Source organism: Dermacentor albipictus, chromosome 2 (assembly GCF_038994185.2).
Source record: "Dermacentor albipictus isolate Rhodes 1998 colony chromosome 2, USDA_Dalb.pri_finalv2, whole genome shotgun sequence".
In the NCBI taxonomy this organism is placed as follows: Eukaryota; Metazoa; Arthropoda; class Arachnida; order Ixodida; family Ixodidae; genus Dermacentor; species Dermacentor albipictus.
In genome coordinates, this window is record NC_091822.1 from 181704408 (window position 1) to 181730880 (window position 26473).

General features: G+C 47.0%; 1 protein-coding gene across 4 annotated transcripts in view; it reads right to left on the bottom strand.

Annotated features, from left to right (window-relative positions):
- Positions 1–26473, bottom strand: part of LOC135919339 (sodium/hydrogen exchanger 2-like) — a 378884-nt gene that overhangs the window by 65405 nt on the left and 287006 nt on the right. For all 4 annotated transcript variants that reach the window (XM_065453096.2, XM_065453093.2, XM_065453094.2 and 1 more), the window contains exons 9-15: positions 21012–21039; positions 20339–20448; positions 14604–14679; positions 14432–14499; positions 11222–11333; positions 9716–9797; positions 3418–3513 (exon numbers count right to left, since the gene is read on the bottom strand). In XM_065453096.2, coding sequence (XP_065309168.1) covers positions 3418–3513; positions 9716–9797; positions 11222–11333; positions 14432–14499; positions 14604–14679; positions 20339–20448; positions 21012–21039 — 572 coding nt within the window. The remainder of the gene's footprint in view (positions 1–3417; positions 3514–9715; positions 9798–11221; positions 11334–14431; positions 14500–14603; positions 14680–20338; positions 20449–21011; positions 21040–26473) is intronic.

Below are 26473 nucleotides of genomic sequence, written 5' to 3' on the forward strand. Positions count from 1 at the left end.
ACACTTGAGGAAAAACGATTGCCTCAGACGGAGAGAGAGAGAAAAACAGAGACGGAAACTTGGAATGCGAGCTTCACCGCTAACGACGCCGCATACAGTGGCCGCCATCGCGCCTCGCGCGTCGAAACCGACCTCGAAATTTCTTCCGGCTCCCGGTGAGGGAAGTGGGAGGGAGGGGAAGGAGGGCTCTCCGCCCTTCATTTAGTCGGAAGGTCGCGCTACGAGACATCAAACGCACGCCATTGCACGTGTGTTTGTTGTTTCGCGGGGTTTGATTCGTGGAGTCTATAGCGTCCCAAAGCAGCAATGGTGCTACGAGGCGCGCGCGCCACAGTGGTGAGTCCCGGGTCATACTCGTTCATCTGCAGGGGTCCTTTCGCGTGCACCTAAATGTGGATACGCGCGAGCTTTTTTTTTTAACTTTCGCCCCCGTCGAAATGCGACCGCGGCTCCCTCGAATCGGGCGCGCGACCTCGTGCTAAGCAACGTGACACCATAGCCACTGCGCCATAACGGCGAGGAGAAAAATAAAATAAAGACAACAACAACAACAACAACAACAAGAAGAAATTACTTTTACTCACGATGCGAAACGTTTAATAAATATTTGCAGATTTCGCTCAGTAAGGACGCTATCAACAGGCACACTGCCTCTATGCATTCGCCACTACATGGCCTGGGCCGCCAATGTTTGCGAAGAACATTCGTGAAAAAAGTCGAGGAACGGCGGCTGAAGTTTAGGTCGCCGTCATACGTGTTCCCTAGGCTAGTGCCGCTTGCTGCGTGGGTAGACCTGTAGAATGGACGAATCCTAAAAAAATCACATTATGAAAAATCAGTTAGCAAGTGCATTTCGAAATAAATTTTGCCTTACACTGTAGGCGCAGATGCAAACATCGGCGAGTTATTGTTGCCAATACATCCATTGTAAACAAGCCCTGTAAGTCGGGCAATTCACGATAAAAAACTTGGAAGGCGTTTGAACTTCGCCTTTAAGAGTGGAACGCGATATCATTCAAGGATCCCCGACTACTTCTCACCCTCCCCGGCTATTGCTGTTTATGTAATCGTAATGTTTATCGGGAAACACTGGCGGCGAATGCTATGCACGAAGGCGAGATCTGTGGTAGAAACGCGGCCTCTTGCCTGGGCCAATCCCGGAGCTTGTGCACAGCCGCGCCAAAAAAATTACGTCATAATAAGATTTCTGTTATTGTTTCGCACTCTTAATACTTCAGTCCGAGAAGATTTAACATAAAAGGCATGCGCTGTCGGTGTTTTCTTTCGTGACACCTGAATGACATGTAGGCTGTCATTCTCAAAATTCCGAGAAATAACTGTGACAAGAATGTAAGACGAGGTATGAGGGACTTTAGCGATAGTACGGTGTGGCAATATAGCCCGCATATACCGCATATCATGTAGCAAGGCATTTTGTATATATATATATATATATATATATATATATATACAGGAATTCTCGCTCACGGGGACGCCAGACGCCGACACCGGATTTTCTCCGACACAAAGCCCTTAACGTTATCCTATTAAAGTAGCAAACGATTACAGGTATCCATGCGCAAACACAAACCGCGTATACGAAGAACGTCGCTTACCGTCGGTGTTTATTTACGGCATCTCTTTTGGAAGGCGCGACCACTTCTTGCGAGCCTTTCTACATTACCGAACACTTCGAACCTCAAGGTGAGGTGCCGCTGACGATGAGCGATGGAGCACGCTAGTGGCACATTGCGAAAACATCACCAAAGCCGCGCTTCCCGAGAAAAAAAGAAAAGACGGACGCGCTGGCATGCGAGACAAAACAATAGGGAGCGTTCACCACGTGCTGTGCCTATATTGCATGCACACAGCGCTCGACTCCGTTGCGCTGTCTTCGCTCCAACCACGTGCCATTAACATGAAGTGGGTTGACGCGTATATACTTTAGACCGCTCCCTCTTTTGTTGACGTCTTCCAGGTTCTTGAAATGAGCGCGCTGGTGGTACAAGTCGCGGCGCCGCCATCGGCGCCTAATAATGGCTCACCGAGCCGCGCCGTTCAAATAATGAACGCGCGACGTCAGGGCGTCGTTCCGTCAAGCGGGATGACACTTCAGTCGGGACTCGCACACGCGCCGAATCCTCGTCGTCGCCGCTTGACTCACCCGCCAGCAGCTGACATGCTACGCGAGAACGCGGAAGCTTTTTCGTATTTGCGCTCTCCATGCAGATCTCGGAAATGCGCCGAACAAACAGTGGCACTCGCACTCGCATTTTTCTGACACGTATTTCGCAGCCTACAGCAGACTCTAAGAGGCCAAGGTGAGTGAGAGAGAGGCAATTGCCGGTACGGAGGTCAACTAGGATTGCATCCGGTTTGCTACCCTACAGGGCGGAAGATGGGGAGAGCAAATAGACGACATGAGAACTATAAGAGCGCTACTCTGGTTGTTAAAACCTGGATCGTACGAACCTCAGTTTCAGTTTATTCTGACATACATTGCCTGGGTTGAAAGGGCTAAAGGCAGATGAACTCTGCCTTCTCTATGTAAATGCGTGATTGACACTTGCGTGTGTGTGCGTACGCGAGTTCGCGCTCGGTCTTCGTTCGTCCGAGCGGCACGGTTTTCAAGTCACGCGCCCGTTATCGGTGGCCGGGAGGCGCTATAGCTTTTAAGATCGAGCTTTTGTCGAAACAAAATCCTCTCTGGAATTGTCTATATACCATTGGGTACGGGGGAGAGGGGGGGTATGCTGAGATGACCAAATTTCCAGAAAGGCAGCAGACTCGTAATGTACGTTACAGCGCGAATATGGCACGCAGGACAGGTGAAAAAGACTATGGACACGACGCTTTAACCCGTCGTGCGTGCGACCTCTTCGCCTCATTGCAAATGACTGATTATCGACTAGCCCGACACTGACAGGCTGCGCTTCTGGACGTTAATTGGATGTGTTCCGGAGTGAGACACTATTAGCTTGCAGAAGTGCTTACGGAGGTGTTTGTTTATGTTTCGATCTCTTTTGATGAAGCTCTGTTCTCACTCCGGCTGTCGGTTAGAGATGCGTGTAGTGACTGGATTTCAAGCATAGCGCCATATTATAACATTAAGTACTGCGGCGGTGTTTCTCGTCGCCCGAAGAGACAGGGATAATTAATTTTATAACACATCAGGTCCGGTGCGCGACTAACTGATGCGCGCACTGCTCGGTGCAAGACCGTTTCTTCTTGCTCGCCTCGTTGAAGAAAGGCTGCGGGGCAGGGAATATCTAAACCGCAAATAGCTATGCTTAGCAGGACGGCGTAGCCATTGAGCCATCGCGGCGAGTTCCCACCAGAAGTGTACTTCTTCATTGGCTGCGGCTTAAGAATACATGTATCAAACGCGGGCGATCCATATTTGAGGCACTATCTCACCTGAGCATCTTGGTGAAGTACTTGACTGTCGTGTAGGACTTTCGCGAGATGTTCCCCATGGCGTACTGCACTTGGACTAGGCCACAGCAGATGATGCTGTCGAAGAGAGAGGCACGAGTATATCAATCAATCAATCAATCAATCAATCAATCAATCAATCAATCAATCAATCAATCAATCAATCAATCAATCAATCAATCAATCAATCAATCAATCAATCAATCAATCAGAGATACCAAAAAAGAAAGAGTACGCGGACACGACGGTGTAAAACCATCTAAGACATAAAATTTCGTAATATTGAAGTCTGAAAACATCACAGTTTTTTTACAGTTATTTTTGATGAGCAAAGTTTTATTGACTCGGAGTATGCAGCCAAAGGTATACTCTAAGGAATATGTGCACGCTTTGGGGCTTGTATTGTGCACAAACAATAATCGTAACATATTTTGCGTCGACTTCCTTTGGTGTATAGACTGACGTCATCGTGGCCGTCATATTAGGGTATACTGGCAACTCGAAAAGCTGCGTAAACAAGACACGAGACATCACGACTGTACGAGTCTTGAACCGAGTTACAAATAGATTACAGCGACAATCCGGTGAAAAATGGTCCCCGTCAAAAGGCAAAACAATGTACACGTGAACACGTTGTCACGTTGAAGCGACGGTGGTAGAATCAGACAATATGGCGCAAATGGGGAGTCGCAAAACGAACACTTTATTGGGCAAACCTGTGCCCACAGATAACATGTTAACGCTTGGGCAGAAAAGAGTGCCCTAGGGCAGAATGATAGTGACCAGCGCATGCGTTGATCGTCGAAATCTGATCCAGAGGTGAGGCTAGGGTGCCACTATAGTTGAGGCGCATTCGCCATAGCTCTTTATACATGACACTGCATAGGTTCCATCGTAACCATTGGTGCACGTATGCATTCTAGAATATACAACACTATTCGCGTAGCGCATGCAATCTGATTGCAAGCAATCATTCATTGCAATCCAACATTGCATGCACTCTGATGAAGAGGTTCGGCAGCAATACAGACAACAGATAGACTCGGCGAAAAAAAATTCGGAAGTTCCGTTACAGAAAGGCGCGTCTTGCGATGAGCGATAGGAAGGAAGGAAGGAAGGAAAAAGTGGAGAAGGAAAGGTAGGGAGGTTCACCAGTTTAGCTTAACCGGTTTGCTACCCTACACATGGGAGAGGGATGGGGGAGATTAAAGATGGGGAAGGGCCAAACCAGCAATTTTATTACGAGGTACGAAGTAGTGGGGGACTCAGCATCAATTTTGACCCCCTGAGGTTCTTTAACTATTATCTAAACCTAATTACACCACCGCGTCATTAATTTTTTTCACTGGCACTCATCCAAATACGATCGCGGAGGCCAGAAACATGCCGGCCGGAAGACGGCGGTTCCTAATTCACTGCTCACAAACTCGTTCACAAGACATGACAAAATGTTGAAGCAAATAAACAAAAACGAGGAAACGAAGTAAGAATATCACGTAGACTGGTGTAAGCGCACATATCATCGGTGCACATATAAGCAAAGCTCCTGCAGAAAAAAATATATATATTCACACGCCGAACAACACGCCGAACATTTCCGCATAGGCGGAAATGTGCGGACACCTCGCACAACATGCAAGTTTCGCGAAAAAATGAGTATTAACAAACACAGAACCCTCACACCGCGCAGTAGACGGGATGACTAAATCGTGTACAAAATATTCAGCAGAATCCTTCTCACGACGTCGACGTTAATGTGACTCGCAGTGAAGTGGCGACACGCCGCACTGCAACCCCCGAAACGCGTCATGTATGAACCGTGCACTGCCGCCTGGTTCCTCTCTCACACTTCCCTCTGGACACGCCACGCCATCTTGCGACGGGCCCGCGAAGTCGGCGCGTAGCCTCCGAGATGGGTGGCGCGCCGATGTGAGCGAACACTTAGAATGCTCGAGGAACCCATGGACGTGGGTTTGATTGGGCCCAACACCGGAGAATTCCTTTTCTTTCATTAAATAGGCCCGTGATACATGTTATACGCCCACATTTTTAGAATTTACTACCTTCGTGATCGGCCCACACTTTTTCGTGAAACAGATGCCGGCAGACAGAAACGCGCTTGAAATATCTAAAGAATGCTAATTGCAATAATCGAGCTTTTGCTGAGCGTTTACGGTCTACTCCGCTCAGCAATTTGCACACAACTGCTTAGCGGGAACGCTAGTGCGCGTGCGCGTAATGCCCGCTCCGCTACAAAGCCGATTGAGCGGAGGCGAGGGCGCGTCGACCCACTTGAATTCGTCGTTTCGTATGGCCAAGCTGATAGCGCATCACTCGCGAAACCTACGTAGTTCCCTGCAGTGCCTCCAAGGCGTGCCTCAGCTAGCGCGTAAAACCTGAGCGGAGCGGAACGGAGCGTAAAAGACAGCTCTGCCAAAATTGCACCATCATCATCATCATCATCATCATCATGTTTTATGTCCACTGCAGGACGAAGGCCTCTCCCTGCGAACGCCCAATTACCCTTGCCCTGCGCCAACCGATTTCAACTAGCACCCGCGAATTTCTTAATTTCATCGCACCACCTAGTCTTCTGCCTTCCTCTACTGCGCTTCCCTTCTCTTAGTATCCATTCTGTAGCCCTAATGATCTAACAGTTATCTAATAATTGCAAAATCGCTTTTCTAGTGAAAGTTCTGCCGGATGCATTGCCAAGCTCTTTGGTTCCTGATCTCGTGAAAGTAGCAACCCAAGTTCGTACAAGAGTTTCAGAACGCTGTTCTGTCGCTCTGTAATGTATCCGACTATCATTCATCGCCTTCCGACTGTTGTTGTGACGGTCACGTTTGCAACGGAGCCGAATGAACAAAAACAATATAACCGGTCGTTGTATGATGTATGTGCATAGTGTATTTTAATTTACCCAAAGCTATAACGTTGTAGACTGTGTAGGCTTCTACTGCAAAAGAGCCCGTTTAAATAAGACAGTGACATATATTTAGCGCACGTAATTAAATATATAAAGGACCTAAAAGTAGGAAGCAGTCCTGTGCGTTCGTTGCACATAGGCTGTAAAGGCGCGATAGCACGTAGGAAACATTGAAGGATCGCATATTCAGTGACATATTCCGTAGCTACCGAAGAAATAAGAATACGTTCTTATTCCCTTTTCCATGACATTCTTTTTCGAAACTACTGATTTCCTAAGAGGCACGAGTTGTTTTTTTCTGTGCGCAGTCCATTTTACTCGTTCGTTTTGTTTCGCTAAAAGTAATGAATGCGATTGTTCGCACGGGCGACACGAGTTGTGCGGGTCCACATCTGTTTTTTAGTTGTAGCAAGAGCTTGCCTGCACCTCTCTCTCTCTCTCTCTCTCTCTCTCTCTCTCTCTCTCTCTCTCTATTATTGTAATTATTATTTTTTGAATTCCAGAATCCAGCCAACCAGGCGTACGCGAAGCCAACACCAAATTACCGAGGCCCAAAAAACTGTATACCTGTCGAAAAGCGCAATGAATATCCCTGTCAGACGCACGGAGTGCTCTATTCTCTCATTAGCGTAGATGCTGACGCCGCTGCTGTTGCTGTTGCCGTTGCGCCTGCTGCAAGCTTTCCGTTATACTTACGCCGTTATTCGGAGAATACAGACTTCCCGCTGATGAATACAAGCGCGCCATTCATTATACCAGGACACGCTTTTTTTTAAGTCTTTCGCTGCACGCAATGTGGCATGTGTCATCTTCATTACGCGTTTCTTAATTTCTTGCGTGCCTCACTTCGCAGGCAGTCAAGCTAGGGGGCGACTATACCTCGCGTGACGAAAGGGTAAACGAAATGCGAATACAGAGAAAGGAACCCGAAAGGCTCTGGGCTCCTTTGATACAGGGAGCTAATCTTTCACTTTACGAGCAATCAATCAGGCGAGTCGTTTATAACGAAGCAAGCGGGTAGGCGTGCTCCGAAGGAAGAGCGGTTGAGCTCTCAGGCACATTATAAGTAGCTCCACTCAGGGGCACCTGTGGGTAGCGAGCCACAAAAGAAAGTGATTAAGGAGGCGGTAAGAAGAAAGGGGTTCAAGTTACAGTGGCTGAAAAAAAAATAAGCTCATTTACTTAACCAAAGCTCTCAGTAGTGAGTGATGCGGCATAATTAACCTTTCCAAGTTTATGCTGGTCACATGATACCTGCGTTGCGTGTACACGGTGCCTCGGCATGAAAGAAAAATATCAGGTTTTCGTTTACAGACCGTAATTCTTGTTTCTTGTTGCCGAGCTGAAATGACCAAGTACCATGTGCGAGGTTCTTGAACGCGAGAGTTAAAATGCGTCAAATAAAGGTGTGTTAGGTCCTGAAAAATAGGTTTGCAAGAATCGTCGCTAGAACACAGATTAAGTGTTCCTTTTGCTATTGGCCCAGATTCGCAGAGCGCAGGGGCGCCTTTCATTCACCACTGGAACATGATGAGAAGACAGTTTGTGGAATCGCTTAGAACTTTTCTTGTGTGTGTGGAATAGCTGGATTCTTGGTTTTCTATATTCCTATAGGCTCGGCCTCAATTATTTGATTGAGGACCTTAACAGAGAAAGTGTAGGAGTAGGGTTGAAGATTAATATGCAGAAGACAAAGATAATTATCAATAGTTTGGCAAGGAAACAAGAGTACAGGATCGCCAGGCAGCCTCTAGAGTCTGTGAAGGAGTACGTTTACCTAGATCAATTACTCACAAGGAATCCTGATCATCAGAAAAAAATCTACATAAGAATAAAAATAGGTTGGAGCGCATACGGCAGACATTGTTAGATCCTACTGGAAGCTTACCATTATCATTGAAAAGAGAGGTGTACAATCAGCGCATTCTACTGGCGCTAACATATGGGCCAGAAGCTCGGAGACTGACAAAGAAGCTCGACAACAAATTAAGGACCGCACAAAGAGCGATGGAACGCATAATGTTAGGCGTAACGTTAAGAGACAGGAAGACAGCGGTGTGGATCAAAGAGCAAACGGGGATAGCCGATATTCTAATTGACATTAAGAGGGGAAAATGAAGCTGGGCAGGTCATGTAACGCGCAGCTTAGATAACTGGTGGACCATTAGGGTTGCAGAATGGGTTCCAAGAGAAGGGAAGCGCAGTCGAGGATGGCAGAAGACTAGGTGGTGCAATGAAATTAGAAAATTAGCAGGTTCTACACTCTAAAAACGGTTGCACCCTTTGAGGTGTGTATCTGCCACACAACAATAATCGTCATCTGTCTTGCCCGCATTTCCTTTCTTTAACGCTGCGAGCCCGGTACTTCCAAGTCACGAAGGGCATGCGCGTTATCAGCATGACTGAGCATTCTCGACAGGAAAGTAGTGAGTGAAGCGTTTTCAAGAAAGGAAACGCAAGCAAGACAAAAGACGATTACTGTTGTGTGCCAGATATACACCCCAAAGGGTGTAACAGTTTTTAGAGTGTAGTTGGAATCGGTTGGCGCAGTACAGGGGTAATCGGAGATCGTAGGGAAAGGCCTTCGTCCTGCAGTGGACACAAAATAGGCTGCTGTTGCTGCTGGTGTTGTGGTGGTGGTGGTGGTGGTGGTCGTGGTGGTGGTGGTGGTGGTGGTGGTGGTGGTGATGATGATGATGATGATGATGATGATGATAGGCTCGGCCTGCCACTCGGCTATTAAAGGTAAGGGGAAGGGGGTTATAGCATATGCGGTGTATTTGGATGACTGTCTAAGATGCCATACCGAGGCCACTGGGGCTCTGCTACTTGTCCCCATAAAAATGTGTGGTATGACCGGTGTAAGTGTGACCAATCTGCAGCCTTGGCTATATATGCTTAAAATTCACAGGTTAGAAATCCGTCTACTTTATTGCGGGGAAATATATAGCGCGTAAAAGGAAAAAAAAAGTATTGCGGGGTTTTACACGCAGAACCAATGATCATTACCACGAAGCGGGAAGTGGTGGGGTAATTCTAAATAAATTTTGACCGCTTGGGGCTCTTTAACGTGCGCCTATGATGTAAGCTGTACGCGAGCATTTTGTGCGTTTTGCGTCCACCGAAATGCGGCCGCCGCGACAGACATCGTACCCACGACCTCGAGCCCAACAGCGCAACGCCATAGCCGTGGTGGGCGAGAGAGAGAGCTAGTTAACGTTGTTACTTCGGTTTAGTTTAGACATCGCTTCCTGGTAACGTGACGGTCCATGCGGAAGTTCGTAACACGAAATTTCACAGAGTAACTGCACCTGTCGGAAGTCACGTCAGAGAGAAACATGCTTGGCTTACCTGATGATCCCTGAGAAGTGGACCAGCTCAGCGGTGAGGTACGATAGATAGGCGATGCCTAGGACAGCCAGAGGTTCGACCACTGCGGAGAAAGACGCGGGAAAAAAAGAAAAAAAAATGTCAGAAAAGAAGGAAAGCAGAAACTATGGCAGTTAAACTGTGTTCTTATTGATTGTAATTGTCCAATAAGACGTGGGCGAGAAATACGAATGGCCCGACGTGAATGACTTAAGCTGGAGAATCACGTAGTCAGCGTGGCGCCATCAACTGTACACTTCGGCATTATTTTAATAATTAATAAGACACCGAAGTGACGTTCTTTTCAGTTTTAACGAAGCTGTTCAATTCATGATTATCGTTGGAACATGTACGAAAGGTAAAGGAAAAAAAAATAAATTATGGGGTTTTACGTGCCAAAACCACTTTCTGATTATGAGGCACGCCGTAGTGGAGGGCTCCGGAAATTTCGACCACCTGGGGTTCTTTAACGTGCACCTAAATCTAAGTACACGGGTGTTTTCGCATTTCGCCCCCATCGAAATGCGGCCGCCGTGGCCGGGATTCGATCCCGCGACTTCGTGCTCAGCAGCCCAACACCATAGCCACTGAGCAACCGCGGCGGGTGAAAGGTAAAGGAAAAAGCACGAACAAAATTCTGATAATGAGACTACGCTGTTAAGTGTGCATTTATAAAAACGTCAAAAAAATCGAAAAAGAATATTTTCAGCCTTTACTGGGCTCTGAAAACAAGCAATGCACATTCGGCGACATTCTGCAATTCACATGCCCATTTTCAATAGCCAATAGCCAGCGTGAAATATGTATCTGTAGCTAGTCGCACCACGTTTGCCTGTCGCAATAAATTCAGAAGGAGCAAGCAATCGAAGCCCCTCCCAAAGCATGAAGTACCATGCCACCAGTACACTCGACAAAATTCACCCAGCACAGCGTCCTAAAGTCTCCGATTGACCAGTTCAATTAACCCATTTTTCTTTTGTTACATTTAGCGATTGGAGAATGGGACAGGCTACCACATCAGATTGTCTACCAAAGTAACCCTTCGAAGTCCAAGCCGCTATGTTGACAGTTCATCGCAGAAATCAATTCTCGAAGTTATGCCATTTGCATTCTCCAGTGCCTGACCAAATGTCTAGCTGTTTTATGTTACGGTAAAGCCGCGTTTTTTGCCATTTTTAATGGAAGCCATGTTAAAGCAAGCTATGTTTTGATGTATTTTTCTTTGTACCCCTTCCCCCCCTTCTGACGTTATACCCCGAAAGAATGCCCTTAAGGGCTGAATAAATTACGATTATGATGACGATCATGATTACGATGAACTCGCATCTCTCTTCTTCAACCTCTTCCTCAGCACGTCCGTAACGTGCCGGGCGAAATATGTCAGGGTAACGACACTATCTTGGCTCAAAAGCTTCGAGCTAGACAGGAGATCAATTGCAAATCACGTTCACCCCGTCTCGTGCAAAGAAGAAAGCTCGAAACGCTCACCCCTGACGTCGTGCGTGTATTTGGTGGCGAAGGCGGTGATCATGCCCATGACGCAGCCGATCGCCGAGGCACCCAGACTCACGGACAGGAACGCAGCGAAGCCCACGCCGATCTGCGCAGGTTTGGAGGAAGTGCCACTGCCTTCAGCTGTCGATCTTTTCCTTCGCTCCCGAGAGCAATTTTCCGTTGATATATTTTTTTTTGTTCTTTAGAGTAAAATGAAAGTAAGTCGGCGGAAGAATCTTCGTCCAGGCATGACAGCGGCGTCTATTCCTTTCCTCATTCCCCCTCCCCCCCCCCCTTGTACGTCGATATCGTTTCTTTGTTCCAGCATCGCTAGTGTAAAACTAGCAAGACAAGTGTGGTATTAAATGAATACAATCAGCGAACCGAAAGTAAAGGTTGTGCCTCGTTTCTTCAGCATTCTTTCGTCTTTCTAGCCATTCGTCTTTGCAACTGTGCCGTCCATCACATTTCCATTTTTCAGGCTTTGCATAATATGGCGCCCCGTTTTCACGCTAAGACGTCAAATAAACAAAATAGCTTGTCAAGCAATTTTCTTTTCGAAAACACACACTGAAAAAAAAAAATGGCTGTGGCTTAGGTAAGGTTAAGCCCAGGATGCGAAGCATGTATACTAGCCTTTATTTTAGTTGTTGAACCACTGTTTAGCCTGGTGAACTGCTGTTGCTTGGCTATATTTGGTTCGGCTAGACGAAGAAACAACTCATGCATTACTTCTTCGCCTTCAAGAGTGGAACGCGACAGCGTTCCCGTCGACCCGCCAAGGGGTGTAAGACAATGGGCTACAGGGCAGCGACTACGCGCCCCGCATTGGACGCGGTGAGCGTCGAGCAAAGCAGCGTTCGGCGCGGCAACGAAATGTGCGCCTGAGCAAGAGACGCACGCCTTAGAAACAGCTCGTTTCTAAGGCAACACCGCATTCACTAGAGGCGCTTTTGTACCGCTTTGAAGCATCGTACTCGTGGCTCAGTGGTAGCGTCTCCGTCCCACACTCCGGAGACCCTGGTTCGATTCCCACCCAGCCCGTCTTGCAAGAGTTGAGCCAAAGCCACTTCTCCTCTGTCGTGACGTCACGGTGTCACGTGATTTCATGGCGACACCGCCGCGCCTGAGGAGCTGGGTTGAGCTCTCGTAATATGCTTCGCATAAAAAGAAGAAAAATTGACAAAACACACAAGACAACTCGTTGGAACGCAAAGCTAGCGTCGGCTACTACTTTGAAAAGAGCTTGCACGTTTGGTGCAAAAAAATACGCTGAAGCGAGAACAACGTAAGCTGAAGTGAAGTCAAAAGAATTTGACATTCAGCGCAGCGAAAAAAAAAAGAAAACTGCTCCCAACGAAAACGGGCTGCGATCGCTTAATCGTGGTTTCTCTGTTTGTTCCGGCAATGGAGTGGACCACCCGCAGCGCACGCACACACACGACTGTGACGAGATTGCCACTTGAACAAACGTACCATTCACGTCGAATCGAATACGTTTGCCGCCACGGACGACACAGCCGTGCCCGCGGCAGAGTACAACATCGCGAGAGCCCAGAGTGCATTTAGAGTACGATGGCATTCAGAGTCACACCAACTCACTTTCAACGTTCCCTTAAATGAAGCTCACACATAAAGAGAAAGAGAGAGAGAGAAAGAAAGAATGAAACACACAGAGAGAGAGAAGAAAAAAAAAATCGGTGGTTACCCAGAAACACAGGACCAATTTTCGGTGCAGTCATATGCTCCACACGCTTTCGCACACGCTCGTGCACGGAGAGAGAAAATGTGTTTACATCAGAAAGTTCGTCGCTCCCTGTATACATAATGTATAGTGCGCGTTCCCGTAAGAAAATCCGAATATACGCGGAATATACACGAGACCCCGGATCGAGCTATCCAATCTGAATGACGCCGTAAATTAAAATAAATTTAATGCGTGGGATTCGCGAGAAGTAGCTTCAATACGGGAAAACTAATAATAATAATAATAATAATAATAATAATAATAATAATAATAATAATAATAATAATAATAATAATAATAATAATAATAATAATAATAATAATAATAATAATAATAATAATAATAATAATAATAATAATAATAATAGAAGAAGAAGAACAGGAGTACAAAACGGACAGACTGCGTGGGAAAGACAAAGTCAATCATGAAAATAAAGTCATTAGAATGTACCTTTAGAGAGGTGCGTTAAGATTTGTTATTATATGAGGCTCCTTTAATAGCAAGAATATCGTTCATATCGTGAGAGGGAGCCTAGAGAGCCACAGGGACGACGCGAGGGGCGAGGGGCGACGACAAAACGAAATTCTCTGAACAGCAAGTCGTTACGTCACGGTTATTTTACACTGTTTCTTCTGGCATAGTTAGCCGGGTGCCGATAAACAAGGACGACGCAGCTTTATAAAGTAAACAAGGACTCTACATAAAGCGTTTTCAGGAACATTACGGCACCAGAAACGGGCGAAAACGTGACAAAATATTTCGAAATCCACAATGTCACGCTAACGTTTCTGTGCTGTGTTTTCGCCGAGAAATTTGTGAAATACAATAACAAAGAAGATGGCTAGTAATCACACTTTTTCGGCCAACTGGACGAGATCAATGCTTTGGAAGAATACTTTACTATAGTCTGGACAAGATTTGCTTTTTTGCGTCCCTGTTTAGAGAAACACTAAAAGTTACCATTCAGCCTGCATTAATTAATTAGACTCGCTGGTGTGTTCAGTGTGCAATGTTTCCGAGAACTTATACAGCGTCTCTTATGTGACTGCAGTCAATGTTCATCAGACATGACAATCTCTGAAAGCTGCCTCGCATTCGCACCATGACTTTAGCTCAAAAACGGGGAGACGTTCTTGGGCCGTGGCGAAACACTGGTAACACACTGCGTGCAACGAAGGTTGCACACAGTGCAACTTAAAGTGCATGTGCATCTTAAAGTGCATGTGCCATTTGTGTGCGTATCACCCTCTAAATCACACGAGTACTTAACACCAGCGGAGTAGCATCCCACGTCGTCAGCCATGGCAAGCGCCTGTGGATTTTCGTTAAGAACATCCATCTATCTATCTCTCCCTTACAGTGTCGTTTTCGAGGGTTCGGATCATCAAGCATTATTTTAAAGGCTCAGCTCTTCATGCGCGCGAGAGCAATCGAACCCAAGTGCAACGCAGACTCACTTCTTGGGCTGTGATCTCGCTGCCGTAAAACCCGACCATCATGTTGTACAGGACGACAGTCACGGCATCTGTGTGGCAGAAGATAGACACGGAGAAAAGGAGGGAACTGAGTCACACTGTAGTGCAAACCACGCGGCTCACGAAAGCGAGTCCGGTGCTTTATTTAACTCACCATTAAGTAGAGACTCCCCGAAGACTAAGAAATACAATACTTTGTTGACTCCGACTTCTTGAAATATTGCTAGAACCTGCAAGAAAAAGTAAGTTAGTTGTTTTTATATATAGATCACTTCGTAAGTTGAATAAGAAGAAGAAATAGTTTAATAATCGGAAAATGTAGAGAGGTCGGCCGGAAAATGGAGAATTTGGCCAGCTACTCCACGTAAGGAAAGGGGAAGAGGGGAAGAAAAAGGGTCACAATGGGGGATGATAATGGGAGGAACGAGGTGAAGGACACATCGCATAAATGTTACCACAAGCGTGAGTCCAGGCACGTACTCGCCTAAGAAACGTGAAAGAGCACGCATTGTCTCTATCGTCCGCCAACTCTGTGGCCATGCGCCCAGCAAGAGGTCCTCCGACAGTGGTCTATTGTATAAATGTCACAAGGTAGCCGCCATTGTCAGTCTTTCGCGCGCATGCTCAGGGCACAGCACAAGCACATGGTCATAATGTTCGCAGTAATGCGTACGCAATGGAAGATATTTAAAGGGCCCCTCACCAGGCCACACAGAGAATTTCGGTTATACGCTGGGAGTTGCTACGTGCCCTGTTGTGAGCGTTCTACCGCAATAAGTTTTCAAACTGGTTCATTAAAAGCGGAAATAAACATATTTCCGTGCCGCGAATAGATGATTTCAGAAGGCCAGCGTCACCGCCAACAAGGACACTTCTCTTTCCTTCCGCTTATCTTCATTTCCTACTTCCCCTGACGCCGCGCCGTGCTTCGTATCGTACTGCAGGCATAAGCGCCATTTCCCCCATTAAGCGACTACTATACCACTGACGGTCGCGCGCTCGAGCTTGTTGCGTTTGTCTCGCTTCGTGCGGAGCACGATTTTACGCGCTGTGCACGAGGACACCTGACTAGCGGTATAAGTCAGCGCTACACGAACACTGAGGCAGACGCAAGCAGATCACAGATCATGATCTCGCGCTGGAACACGGAAGAAGATGACAGTTTCGCCCTAAGCGCGCTCGAGTGCACGACGTGGGAACAAGCAGGCGAAACAAAAGTACGTCCCTCTTGCTGCTGTGCGGAGTAAAACAAATACACGCAGACATTCGGTTTCTGGGTTTTATTATTTTTCCAAACCTTAGTTCGCCTAGTGAAGCAACAGCTTACACAAATAACAATTGTTGCCTCGAATAATTCTCGACGTGCCCACGCGAGCGACGTCGCAGCATATGAATGTACTACGTAGGCTGCCCTGTCAGGATTGGGGGCTCAATCCCATCGCTCGTGGTCCTTTGCCAAGATTGGAGTACGGCATGAATTCGAAGGTAGCTGGCCCATGCCATCGTCCAACTTATTTACGCTGAGATCGTTGATGAAGTGAAGAACTGTTTCTCATCGAGAACGAGGAAAAAGGGTTTATTTACAGAAATTAAATCAGTCTAACATGACTGCTTGAGAAAAAGAGTATCAGTCCAACATGACTGCATGAGAGAAGTGACTCAGTCTAACATGACTGCTCAAGAGAAGTGTCTTCAGTATCCGCACAACCACAGTTTTTATACACTCGGTCCGCCGGCCATACGAGGCGGCGACTGTTCGTTTACTCATCACCACCTCGCCGCTGCTCTGCAGATCAGTTTACAGACACAAAGGCACACACATTCCGATGCCCAAACGACGGCGTTGGAGGGGCGCCGTTCCGGGAAGTATCGGTGCCGATCGAGGGTAGCTCGTTGTTTTGCGTCACGCCGAAGCGTGAGAAGCACCAAAATACGTCGTTCCCGCGGCAGCTTGTCCATGCGTGTCAAATCAGGTCCACGTTGGGGAACTCCGAAACCATTGTTCACACACCTAACTCGTCCCGTCACAATGTCGATGGGGCTGGAGGAAGGAAGCGGTTTTCAGCACAAAGGCCGCTTCTTCGAACGCCTCCTAGCTGCAGTGACGGAGAGGGTGCGTAATGCGCGTCTTGCCCCCCTTGTCGTAATCGGATGGCAATCTTGCTTAGCAGCTCGCCATTCTTAACAGCCCCCGTTCCTCTTCGCGGCCCACGTGAGGAGAAATGCAAACGGCGTTTAGTTTGAAATTGCAGCCCTTTTCGCGGATCGTGGCGATGCGATTCTTAGCAGACGTGATCGTGAGCCGCCCAGAGAGCCCACGATGCGGCGGCCAGGCTTGGCCTGCCCGTCCCAACGCGGAAGCGGCCCGCTGTGCGATAATCGCGTATCTCAGGACTGTCAATAAATTTTTTACAACCATCCATCACCCCATCCATGATCGGGAGCGCGCATTTATGCGCTGCGCTTGTCAGCTCAAAATGGCCGGGTCTGCATGGCGAGGGGCCCTTGAAGCGTTAAATGTATGTTGCTGCGTTCATAAAGGAAGACCGGCGCACTTTTTTCTTCTTATTTAGCAATCTATGGCGTTGTTTTCCCCCCACTGATGCAGCGTTGCCGCATTTGCTTCTTTCAACGTCTGATGAATGTGCTGTTGCATAAACCCAGGTATTTTATAAGTATTTTTTGACAATTTTGAGTATTTTTGAGTGTTACCCGGGCCTGCTCGTGTTAAAAAAAATATAGTTTTATTATTATCCCGTTTTTATTCTCGTTAAATGACTTACATCATCAGTGAGCTCGCCAACCCTAGCCGCAGACTCGTGCAACGAGCGCCCATTTAAACGAGTACCGTGACTCTTTAGAAATAGAGACAAAATGCGGTTTTTATTTTTTTCTCACAACGCCTATACGTAGCTCGCTGACATGAGCAAAGCACCTGTTTTTGTTCTTCTCTGTCGGCAATGCCCTCTTCGACTAGCTTCTTTTATCGAAGTACAAAAATGCACAACGCTCCCAGATAATAAGACAATAAACCAGGCAATAAATGCAAGTCACGTTCGGTTTCTGGGCGTATGGCCCAATCTCGCAAAGCAAACAGTGAGGGCGGATCTGTCAGTGTTATCCATAGAGACAGCGGCGGTAGGGTCTGAAGTCGCGCCGGATCGTGCCGATGGGGCATACTATTACAGGCGTTTCGTTTGATAGTACGAGACAGGCTTCAATTCTGGGCGGGCGTCAGGGCATGCGCTCCTGTTTTGTGGACAGAGGCAAGCAAACGTCATAACGTGAACGCCATTCCCACCGGCCGTTTGGAGCCCGGACGACGGCGCAGCCTTCAAGCGTCCGCCGGCGCAGTTGCCCTGACAACAGTGACTGATGACTGACTTTGCGGCGTCTATATATCCTGTCCCACATTCTGTTTGCAGTACGCCGAAAGCTAACGGGCGCTCGAGCCAATCAGAGGAGCCAACGTGCGCATGGCCTCAGTCCTCGACGTACCAATCTGCGCCTGTGCCACGGCACTGTTAATTTTTATACAACGCAGGAACGTATTACAGGCGCTTACAGAATATCAGAAAGATAGGCAAACGTTTATGTAGCGGTTGATTACATTAAATCAAAGTAGCCGATGTGCAATATAGCCACAAAGTGCAAAGTGCAATATAGCCGACACATCGAAGCACGGAACTACGTTCCACTGCGTGCTACACCGTGCACGTGAAGCACATTGCTGCGACTTGGCACACCTCACAGCTTTCTCGCAGCTTTCTCGCAGCACTGAATGTTGATTTTGAGACCATAGCATAGGATCGCAAAAGGGGCGAGATCATAAGTACTGGTCGTTTAAATGGAGCAGAATATTTCAATTTCACTTCCACCCGTGTCGTAAGTTGCTGCAGACGGCACAGAAGAAAATTACAGCGGGCCTTCGTGTTCTAGAAGACTCGCGCATTCAACACTCCACCTCGACTCAATGGCTGCATGGATGGATACCATGTTAAGAGCGTCCCATTTGAAACGGAAAGGTGGGTCGCGCCACCATTGTCATCAAGAAACTTGATGGCAGCGCTGCACCGCGACAGACCGCGCTTCGCAAACCCTACGGCAACATTTGACAAGTGTAGAGTCTTTTTCAGCCCAGTGGCAGCGCTCTGTTGAACTCTGTGGCACAGCAATGAGGCCATGGACAAGAGCAGGAACAAACGGGCGTACTCCATGTGCGCCTGTCTGCGTTGGTATTTCTCGACTCTTTTCTCACTGCTGCGCCACTATTCAAGAGCCGCATCCACAAGGCTTTTCGCTTGTAAGTGTCGTTTTGTCGTTGTCCGGTCGCGGTCGGTAACAATATGTTCGTCGTCGGGACAGGCTAACGTCCGCTATAATTAAGAGTTCCAGCGCAAGGAGTTCTTTTTTTTTTTTTGTGATGACAGGCCCTGGTCTAAAACATGCAGCAATCAACCCAACAACGTGTTTCATTGGCTGAACAAGGTCTTTCAGTCTGAAGCTAAGGCGTTATGCTATACGCCGCGAGGTCGCCGTTTCGATTCGTTACCGCGGCGGTCACAGTCGGATGAGGGGCGTATTGCAAGAACGCACGTGTGCCATTGATTCGAGCACACGGCAAAGGTCACAAGGTGGTCAAAGCTGAATCCTCCTTTGTCCTCGCCGCTCAAGCACTCACGCGGCTACGCCAGCGGTAGAGCGGGTGTGTTTGAAGGTTTCCTAATAGTATTGTAGGCCCCTATGACTGTGGGCCCACACTAGCCTTTGGCTACTGGCCCAACAGTTCTTTTGTACAAATAATTCTCAATGAAAAATAAACTGAATTGAAATTGAATGTGACTATGAAGCACGCCGTAGTGGGGGTCCATCAGGGGTTCTTTGTACCACCAGGGGTGCTTTAACCTGCACCTAAGTCTAAGTACACGGGTGTTTTCGCATTTCGCCCCCATCGAAATGCGCCAGCCGTGGCCAGGATTCGATCCCGCGACCTCGTGCTTAGCAGCCCAACACCATAGCTATAGTAGTGTTAGTGTTGGTGATGCTGCAAGGCGGGGTTAACCTGGAAGACTTGGCCAGCAATCACTCCGCCTGAGCGCCTCTTTCCGCGCTAGATATGTCAACGTGCAATAGAGAAGGTAATGGTTAGCTATAACTTTTACTACGTTCCTCCTGCTGTTACGAACGACAATAATAACAACGACAAAAATGGTTAAGAATGGTGTCAGCGACAAGGACTTCACCGGCGTATTTAGATTATTAGATGCGTGGCGCAATTTATTCCGTCTAGCTTGCGTGTCCTCTAGCTTGCGTGTCCTCTAGCTTGCGTGTCGCTTATTCTCACCCTCCTCTCCATGCTAGAGAAAATAAAAGCCGCCGAAAAAACAAATTTCTTCCCAACTTCAGAAAGAGACTTCTGACATATCGTAAACAAGAGTACTTACTTCTACAGTCGAAACAGTATTATGCTTTGCGTAGAGGTTCGGCGCACTTATACTGCACGGAATGCAAAATCAACGAAACAGAAGGGACAACGCCACCGCCGCCACCACCACCACCACCACCACCAACAACAACAACAACAACAACAACAACGACGACGACGACGACGACGACGACGGCGACGACGGCGACGACGACATTAATAATAATAATACATGAAAGCACAAGTACAATGCACAGAGAGGGAGATAGGGAAGGAGCAAGCTCCCAACTGCCCCCGAGAGAAGCACGAGGAGTGCCTACAGTTTAGGAAGTAGGGGGCGCAGAAAAGGAAGTTGAAGATAAGGAGAAGGGAAGCAAAGAAGAAAGTAACAGCAAGATGACAGGCCACAAAGATAAAAATAAAATAATAATAAGAAGAAGAAAGCCGGAAAGAAGTCGACTCACGGCCACGGGATCAACGGCCGAGATGAGAGAGCTGAACACAAGGCACTCGAGCAGGTTCAAGTCCGGGAGGCCGATGGCTCCGATGTTGTTCAAAAAATACAAACTTGGACCTGCAGCACACGCGCACACACTAACTCTTGGCCCCGGTCTTTCTTTTTATAGGCTTTTACTTTTTGCCAAGTAGCTGTCAAACGTCACATGAGCTTATATAGTAGTGCTCACTTTGTCACCATCGGCAACTCTTTGACAGGTGTACGAAATAACGCGGCCCTAAATATAGGAGCCACGCCATTTTTGTTTTCTTATAAACGCAGCAAATTTTCAATATATATATATATATATATATATATATATATATATATATATATATATATATATATATATATATATATATATATATATATGTTGCCGTGAGCTCTTTCATTGCTTTGCGGTATTTGCACAACTTCGGTTGCATCATCAGCAATATTGCTGATGATACAATGAAGCAATAAGCTAACAGCGCTAGACTGTTATTCTTCTAAAATATTTCACGTTAGCAAGGCTGATTAACCATTTTACAGTCTAGCTTTCAGAGTGCACTTACTTTAACCTGTTACAGCATTTTCGGGGAAAGTATCCCGACAGAAAAACCAAACACTTTACTTTTAAAATAGTGGCGTATGAAACTTACCTATTGTGAAGGCATTTATTATTGTACCCTGAAAAGCAGCAACATTGAGACAACAATTAGAACATTGTCAGTTTTGTCTGAAAAAGACTGCATGCACCATCTCCACTTACTAGAATTTCTATTTTCCCATCACAACTTTTCTTTTTCTCTCTCTCCCTTTCTTGAATTCAAGAAAGACGCATTGTGGGCACATTACGGAAGAGACAAATTATAAGACTTCTCTGATTAATCATTTATTCGCGATGTTTACTTCTATAGCGATTCGCCGGTTGAGGTCACACGAGCGAATCCAGGCGAGCGCCCGCCCGGACTTCCCCGCTTCACTTGTTCAGCGTGGAGAAAGGGAGGGAACGACAGATTAGCCGCGCGTACACACGTACGCGACCGTAGCGTGTCGCAATCTTCAATGTGTCGCGTTTATCACTATCACTATGCTTTACATGCGGCGCATCCGCCTTTGTCTGAAACAGAGCGTAACCTGTTTCCGGCGATTTGCATTCCGCCGGCAAGTAGGGGAGAGCATGTGACCGTGGCCGCCTCTCACTCCCGCAATGCGATACGCCAGCGTTTACACTTCAACCATGCCCTCCCCTGTCGCATCAATGCAATTCCCCTTCCTAGAGCCATAAATCCGACGCGATACGCCAGTTGTCGCAGTCATGTAAACTCACGCTACTGAGCTACAATACTCGTGCTGAGGCGGAGGGGTTTCTCAGACCGAGGATGATGATGTATTATTGGCATCACCTTTGAACCAGGACGGTGACGAATGGTCACCTAGCCTGTATGAGTTATCGAGGTAGGCTGTACATTCTTTTCATTCTGGCATTTTTGTACACAACTCCTTAACCTGCTTTCTCTTCTTCAAAACGTTTCTATCTACCTTGTAACGCTATACCTGTGCCTGTAACGGATCCGGTCGTATCAACATGTTCACTGCATTTTTTACCACCAACACTCTAAACGTCTCTTGTTGATCGCGACTGCCGACTGGTTGATCCTTCGGTCCACTTTAAATCCAAGCGCTTCTGGAAGGTGTGCACGTTACTTACGGGTCTCACTGGGTGAATACCTTCGTATTTCATTAAGATATGCTGAGTGGCTTTTTGATTTGGCCGGGAGACACGCATGGGCGCCTAACTTCGAGACGACGGAGGAAAAATTCAGCCCGCAGTGCGTGGGCTTTGAACAAAAGGGCCAGCGGCATTCCTTCTTGCTAAGAAGGCGCGCGCGTCTTGTAATAGGACTGCCAGAGAAATTTAAGCTTCTTTGGCTCATGTTTGCGTCTGAACGCGTTTAATGTGCTTGATATCACCACTTCACCATATTCTTGACAATTCATCACTAGCTGATTGTATATTCTTAGATTTTTCAAAAGCATTCGACAAGGTGTGTCACAAACTATTACTTCATAAACTAAAACAACTTAACATAACGGTAACCTTTTGAAATGGATTGAATGTTTTCTTCTCAACCGCTCGCAATTTGTTTGTGCTAACAGCATTAACTCCGGTTTTACAGAGGTCCGTTCAGGTGTTCCACAGGGTTCCGTCCTTCGACCTCTACTGTTCCTAATTTACATTAATGATCTTCCCTCGCTTATCAACTCACATATCCATCTATTCGCTGATGAATGCGTCATCTTCAGAGAAGTTACCAATGCTAACGATACTGAATTACTTCAATCAGACCTTACCACGATAGGGAACTGGTGCAATGAATGGCTAATGGAGCTCAATATTAACAAATGCAAAGTCATGCGTGTTTCTAGGAAAACATCTACAATACCGTCGTACTACATTAACAACATGTCGTTGGAATCAGTTTCTCCATATAAATATCTTGGTGTTTACTTCACTTCTAACCTAAACTGGTCTCTTCATACTGAAAACATAATCAAAAACGCTAATCGCATGCTTGGCTACCTACGTCGCAACTTTTTCAACCTACCTACTAATTTGAAACTTTTGTTATATAAAACATTAATACGACCCAAACTCGAATACGCGACTCCAGTATGGGACCCTGCTCATGAAAGCCTAATCGCTGACCTCGAGATGGTTCAAAATAACTCTGTACGTTTTATTCTTGCTAACTACAACCGCACAGCCAGTATAACTAACATGAAATCTAATCTTTGCCTCCCATCGCTGGCATCTCGCAGAAAAGTGGCTCGCATTGCCCTCTTCCACAAGTTGTACCATCAACATACTCTACGAGATCACCTCATCCCCCATCCAATTTATGTATCCCGTCGCATTGATCATCAGTACAAAGTTGGTATTTTGTCATGCAACACCAAACGTTTTTCACAATCATTCTTGCCGCGAACCTCGCGTGACTGGAACCATCTTCCCGCCGAAGTTGTAGGCCTTATTAATTATGAACAGTTCCGTGAAGCCTTAGCTAATATTGTATATATAGGTACCATTTAAACACTCATGTAACCAACTGTGTTTGTCTTCTTTTTGTAATTACCACTCCCCCTCTGTAAGCCCTTGGCCCTGAGGGGTATAATAAATGAAATGAAATGAAATGTGTCAAACTGTCGCTGGCGTGGTAACATATACCATGAGGCCGCAACTGCCCATTTGCAGCGCGGCTTTTTTTTTTTCTTCCAAGTGTACACTTGCATAAAACTACCGCCTGTCATCTTCTTAAGACCACGTAATATGCAAATCAGAAAATACTATACAATTAAACGATCCATTAAAGGCTCCTATTAGTCGGTTTTAATTTTAATATAAATCGCCAGCCCTGATCAATTTCTTAATCAATGGTCAGACCGATATCGCGCAGCTTCAAAAATCAGGAGCATTGAAAATCTTCCTAGAATACATCACGAAAGCCTTCTAAACCAGCGCTGCCATTTGCTCAGCGCGTAGGCGTGTCGCCATATAAGCCGGGTCGATATAATATTCATAGAAACAGCGCACGCAAGCGGCTTTTCTAGGCTAAACGGAGCTTAGCGAACCAGAAAAAACAGGGTTTGAGGCGCAGAACCGAAATTCGCTTCAGATAGCGCGGATACCATTGGCTATTTCAGTTTGCTACATGAAAGACTTTATAATGCCGAGCAGGCTTTGAAAATGTTTATGCGTCGCCGACGGCTTCTGGAGGCACATTTAATAAAAGAAAACAAGTGGTGATGAGATGCAGTTGAAGCAAGGCGAAGACGTCGGAGGAAGATGGAGGCTTGATTTCACTATCGGAATATTTTCACGAACCTGTGAGCAGAACGATTGGGGAGTACAAATTCCAAAAACTGGAAGCAGACTTTTTTTCGAATGCTGTGATCTATAAATGGCACATGTGGCAGTTTTGATCGTCTTTGCTTTCCAGCCTTTGCGGCAAATTAAGAAAGAAATTGTGATTGTGTTTGTCTATTCACTTTTAATGCCACTGGCGTTCTTAGAATACTTCACGCACTGTCCGGTATCTACGGACCTAACCTGTACCGCACCAACTTGGGTAGAGCACGGGCTGCTTTGCTGTGGGAAAACCGTATTCGAAACCAACTGTCGGACATGTTTTAATGCGATTAGCGTTATCCGGCAACTTCACCTACTTCACGCTATGTATGCTTGAATCGACCTAACCTCTTTCATGCGAGCTGGTGCCGCTGGGTGTGTGTTAATGGGTACGAGTCGCTTTTCAACGAACCTCTCTGATGCCAACTTAGGTCAATTGGTGTATTCCACTCGGTGTGTGCCGCTTTTCAATGATTCTCTACGACGCCAGCTTGGGCCACTCGATACATGCCGCTGTTCATTGACAAAACAAATTCTTTAAAATTTTTCCGCTGCTGGGCGAAATCAGAGCCCGCGTCACACGTATATATTCACGTCTGAGTATATTATAAATGAGATTTATTGAGGTTCGTAGCGACCGCCGGTTCTAGGATGCACCGAGCACAGTCCCCTAGCTCGAGCCTCTGCTGCGCGCTTGATGCTGCCGATGCTGCTGACTCTGCGCCCACGTTCCTTATCTCCCTTACAATATATATACACATACACGCGCGGACTTCGCGGCCGCGCCAACAGACGGCGCAGGGTGTCCAAAGGGAAGCGGGAGACAGGATCCAAAGCCTGGCTGCTTTCCTCACACACGACGACTTTCGGCGGCGGCAACACTGAGTGTCGCTACATTGCTTGAATGCTAATCGCATTAACGTCGAAATTTCACCGTGAGACGGGGTCTGCCGCAATATATATATTTGTCCGATTTCAATTAGAGGAAATATAAAAAAAACACGGAGGGGAAAAATAGATCATGATTGCTGTCCAGTTTTCCCAACAACCTTACCGGTGCTAAACTAAATATATGTTAGTGGGATGACCTTTCGCAACAATCGCAGTTCCACGTGAAACAAAATTTGTGCAACGTGTTAGGACAGCTGCCACCACCGCCGAAAACTCCGGACCACGCTGCAAGGTGAAGTATCTTACACTGTGCCCTGGACTTGTCCGAACGTAGCCAAGCCAAACAAACACGCGCCAAACGGCTATCGCTGCAAACTGCATGGGGTGGCAGCGGCAGAGTATATTGCTGTCCGTAATCCGAATCGAGAAGTTTCGCTGCAGCCCCCCAAACTAACTTTCCCTCGCTGTTTATTCACCGCTGTCAAAGGCAAACGGCGCGCCCCGCGGATGCCGACAGGCCGCATCGATGATGCTGTCGCGACTCGTGCGACAAAAATCAACGACGTATGGTTAAACACGAGCGCAATGGAGCGCGCGTATTCATCGTCTACATTGCTACGCTGTAATCGTCCACACGAAGTTCTTTTTTTTCTTTTCTGGCTTGTTGGCCATAGCGTCGCGCTTTCCGTGGTTCGTGCGCAAAACGGATCGTGCTGGAGTGAACGGGTCAGAGTTGTCTGTCCTTCGTTATATTACTGCTTTCTTTGTTGCGCTGAAATGGGACGGAGTTGTAAGTTTGGTGGACGTAGGGAGGTAGGGAGGGAGGGAATGATGACATGGGTTTCGCAACTAACGAACTCTCCACGTTAGGGGCGATTTCGTTAAACACGAAATGCAAAGGCGCATATACGCACCCTCTCTCTCTCTCTCTCTCTCATTCGTCGTCTCTTTCGCTGCCCGATCATGTGTTTCTCCAATGCGATTTGCAGTGCTGTCATGACACACACACGTACTCACGCAAGCGTGCAAGCACAGGCAAAGTAGGCGGGAAAAGAAAGGAAAAGGAAGAGCGCCTCGCATGAACTTGATTTATTTCACGGGAAACTTATTTGCATAGCTAATTGGGTTTTTGCAGCGATGAGCGCAAACAATAAGCTTGGAGAGGGGGGGGGGGGTTCGATACGACGACAAAAAACAGGTAAGGTCGACCCAGGAGACGTGTGGTGCGAAGCTGCTCTTTTCGTCCTGCCGCCTCTCCGGAATTAGTAAAACGGCGCGGCGCGCTCGCACCTGCATTAGCAGGGGTAAAACGAGCCCGAC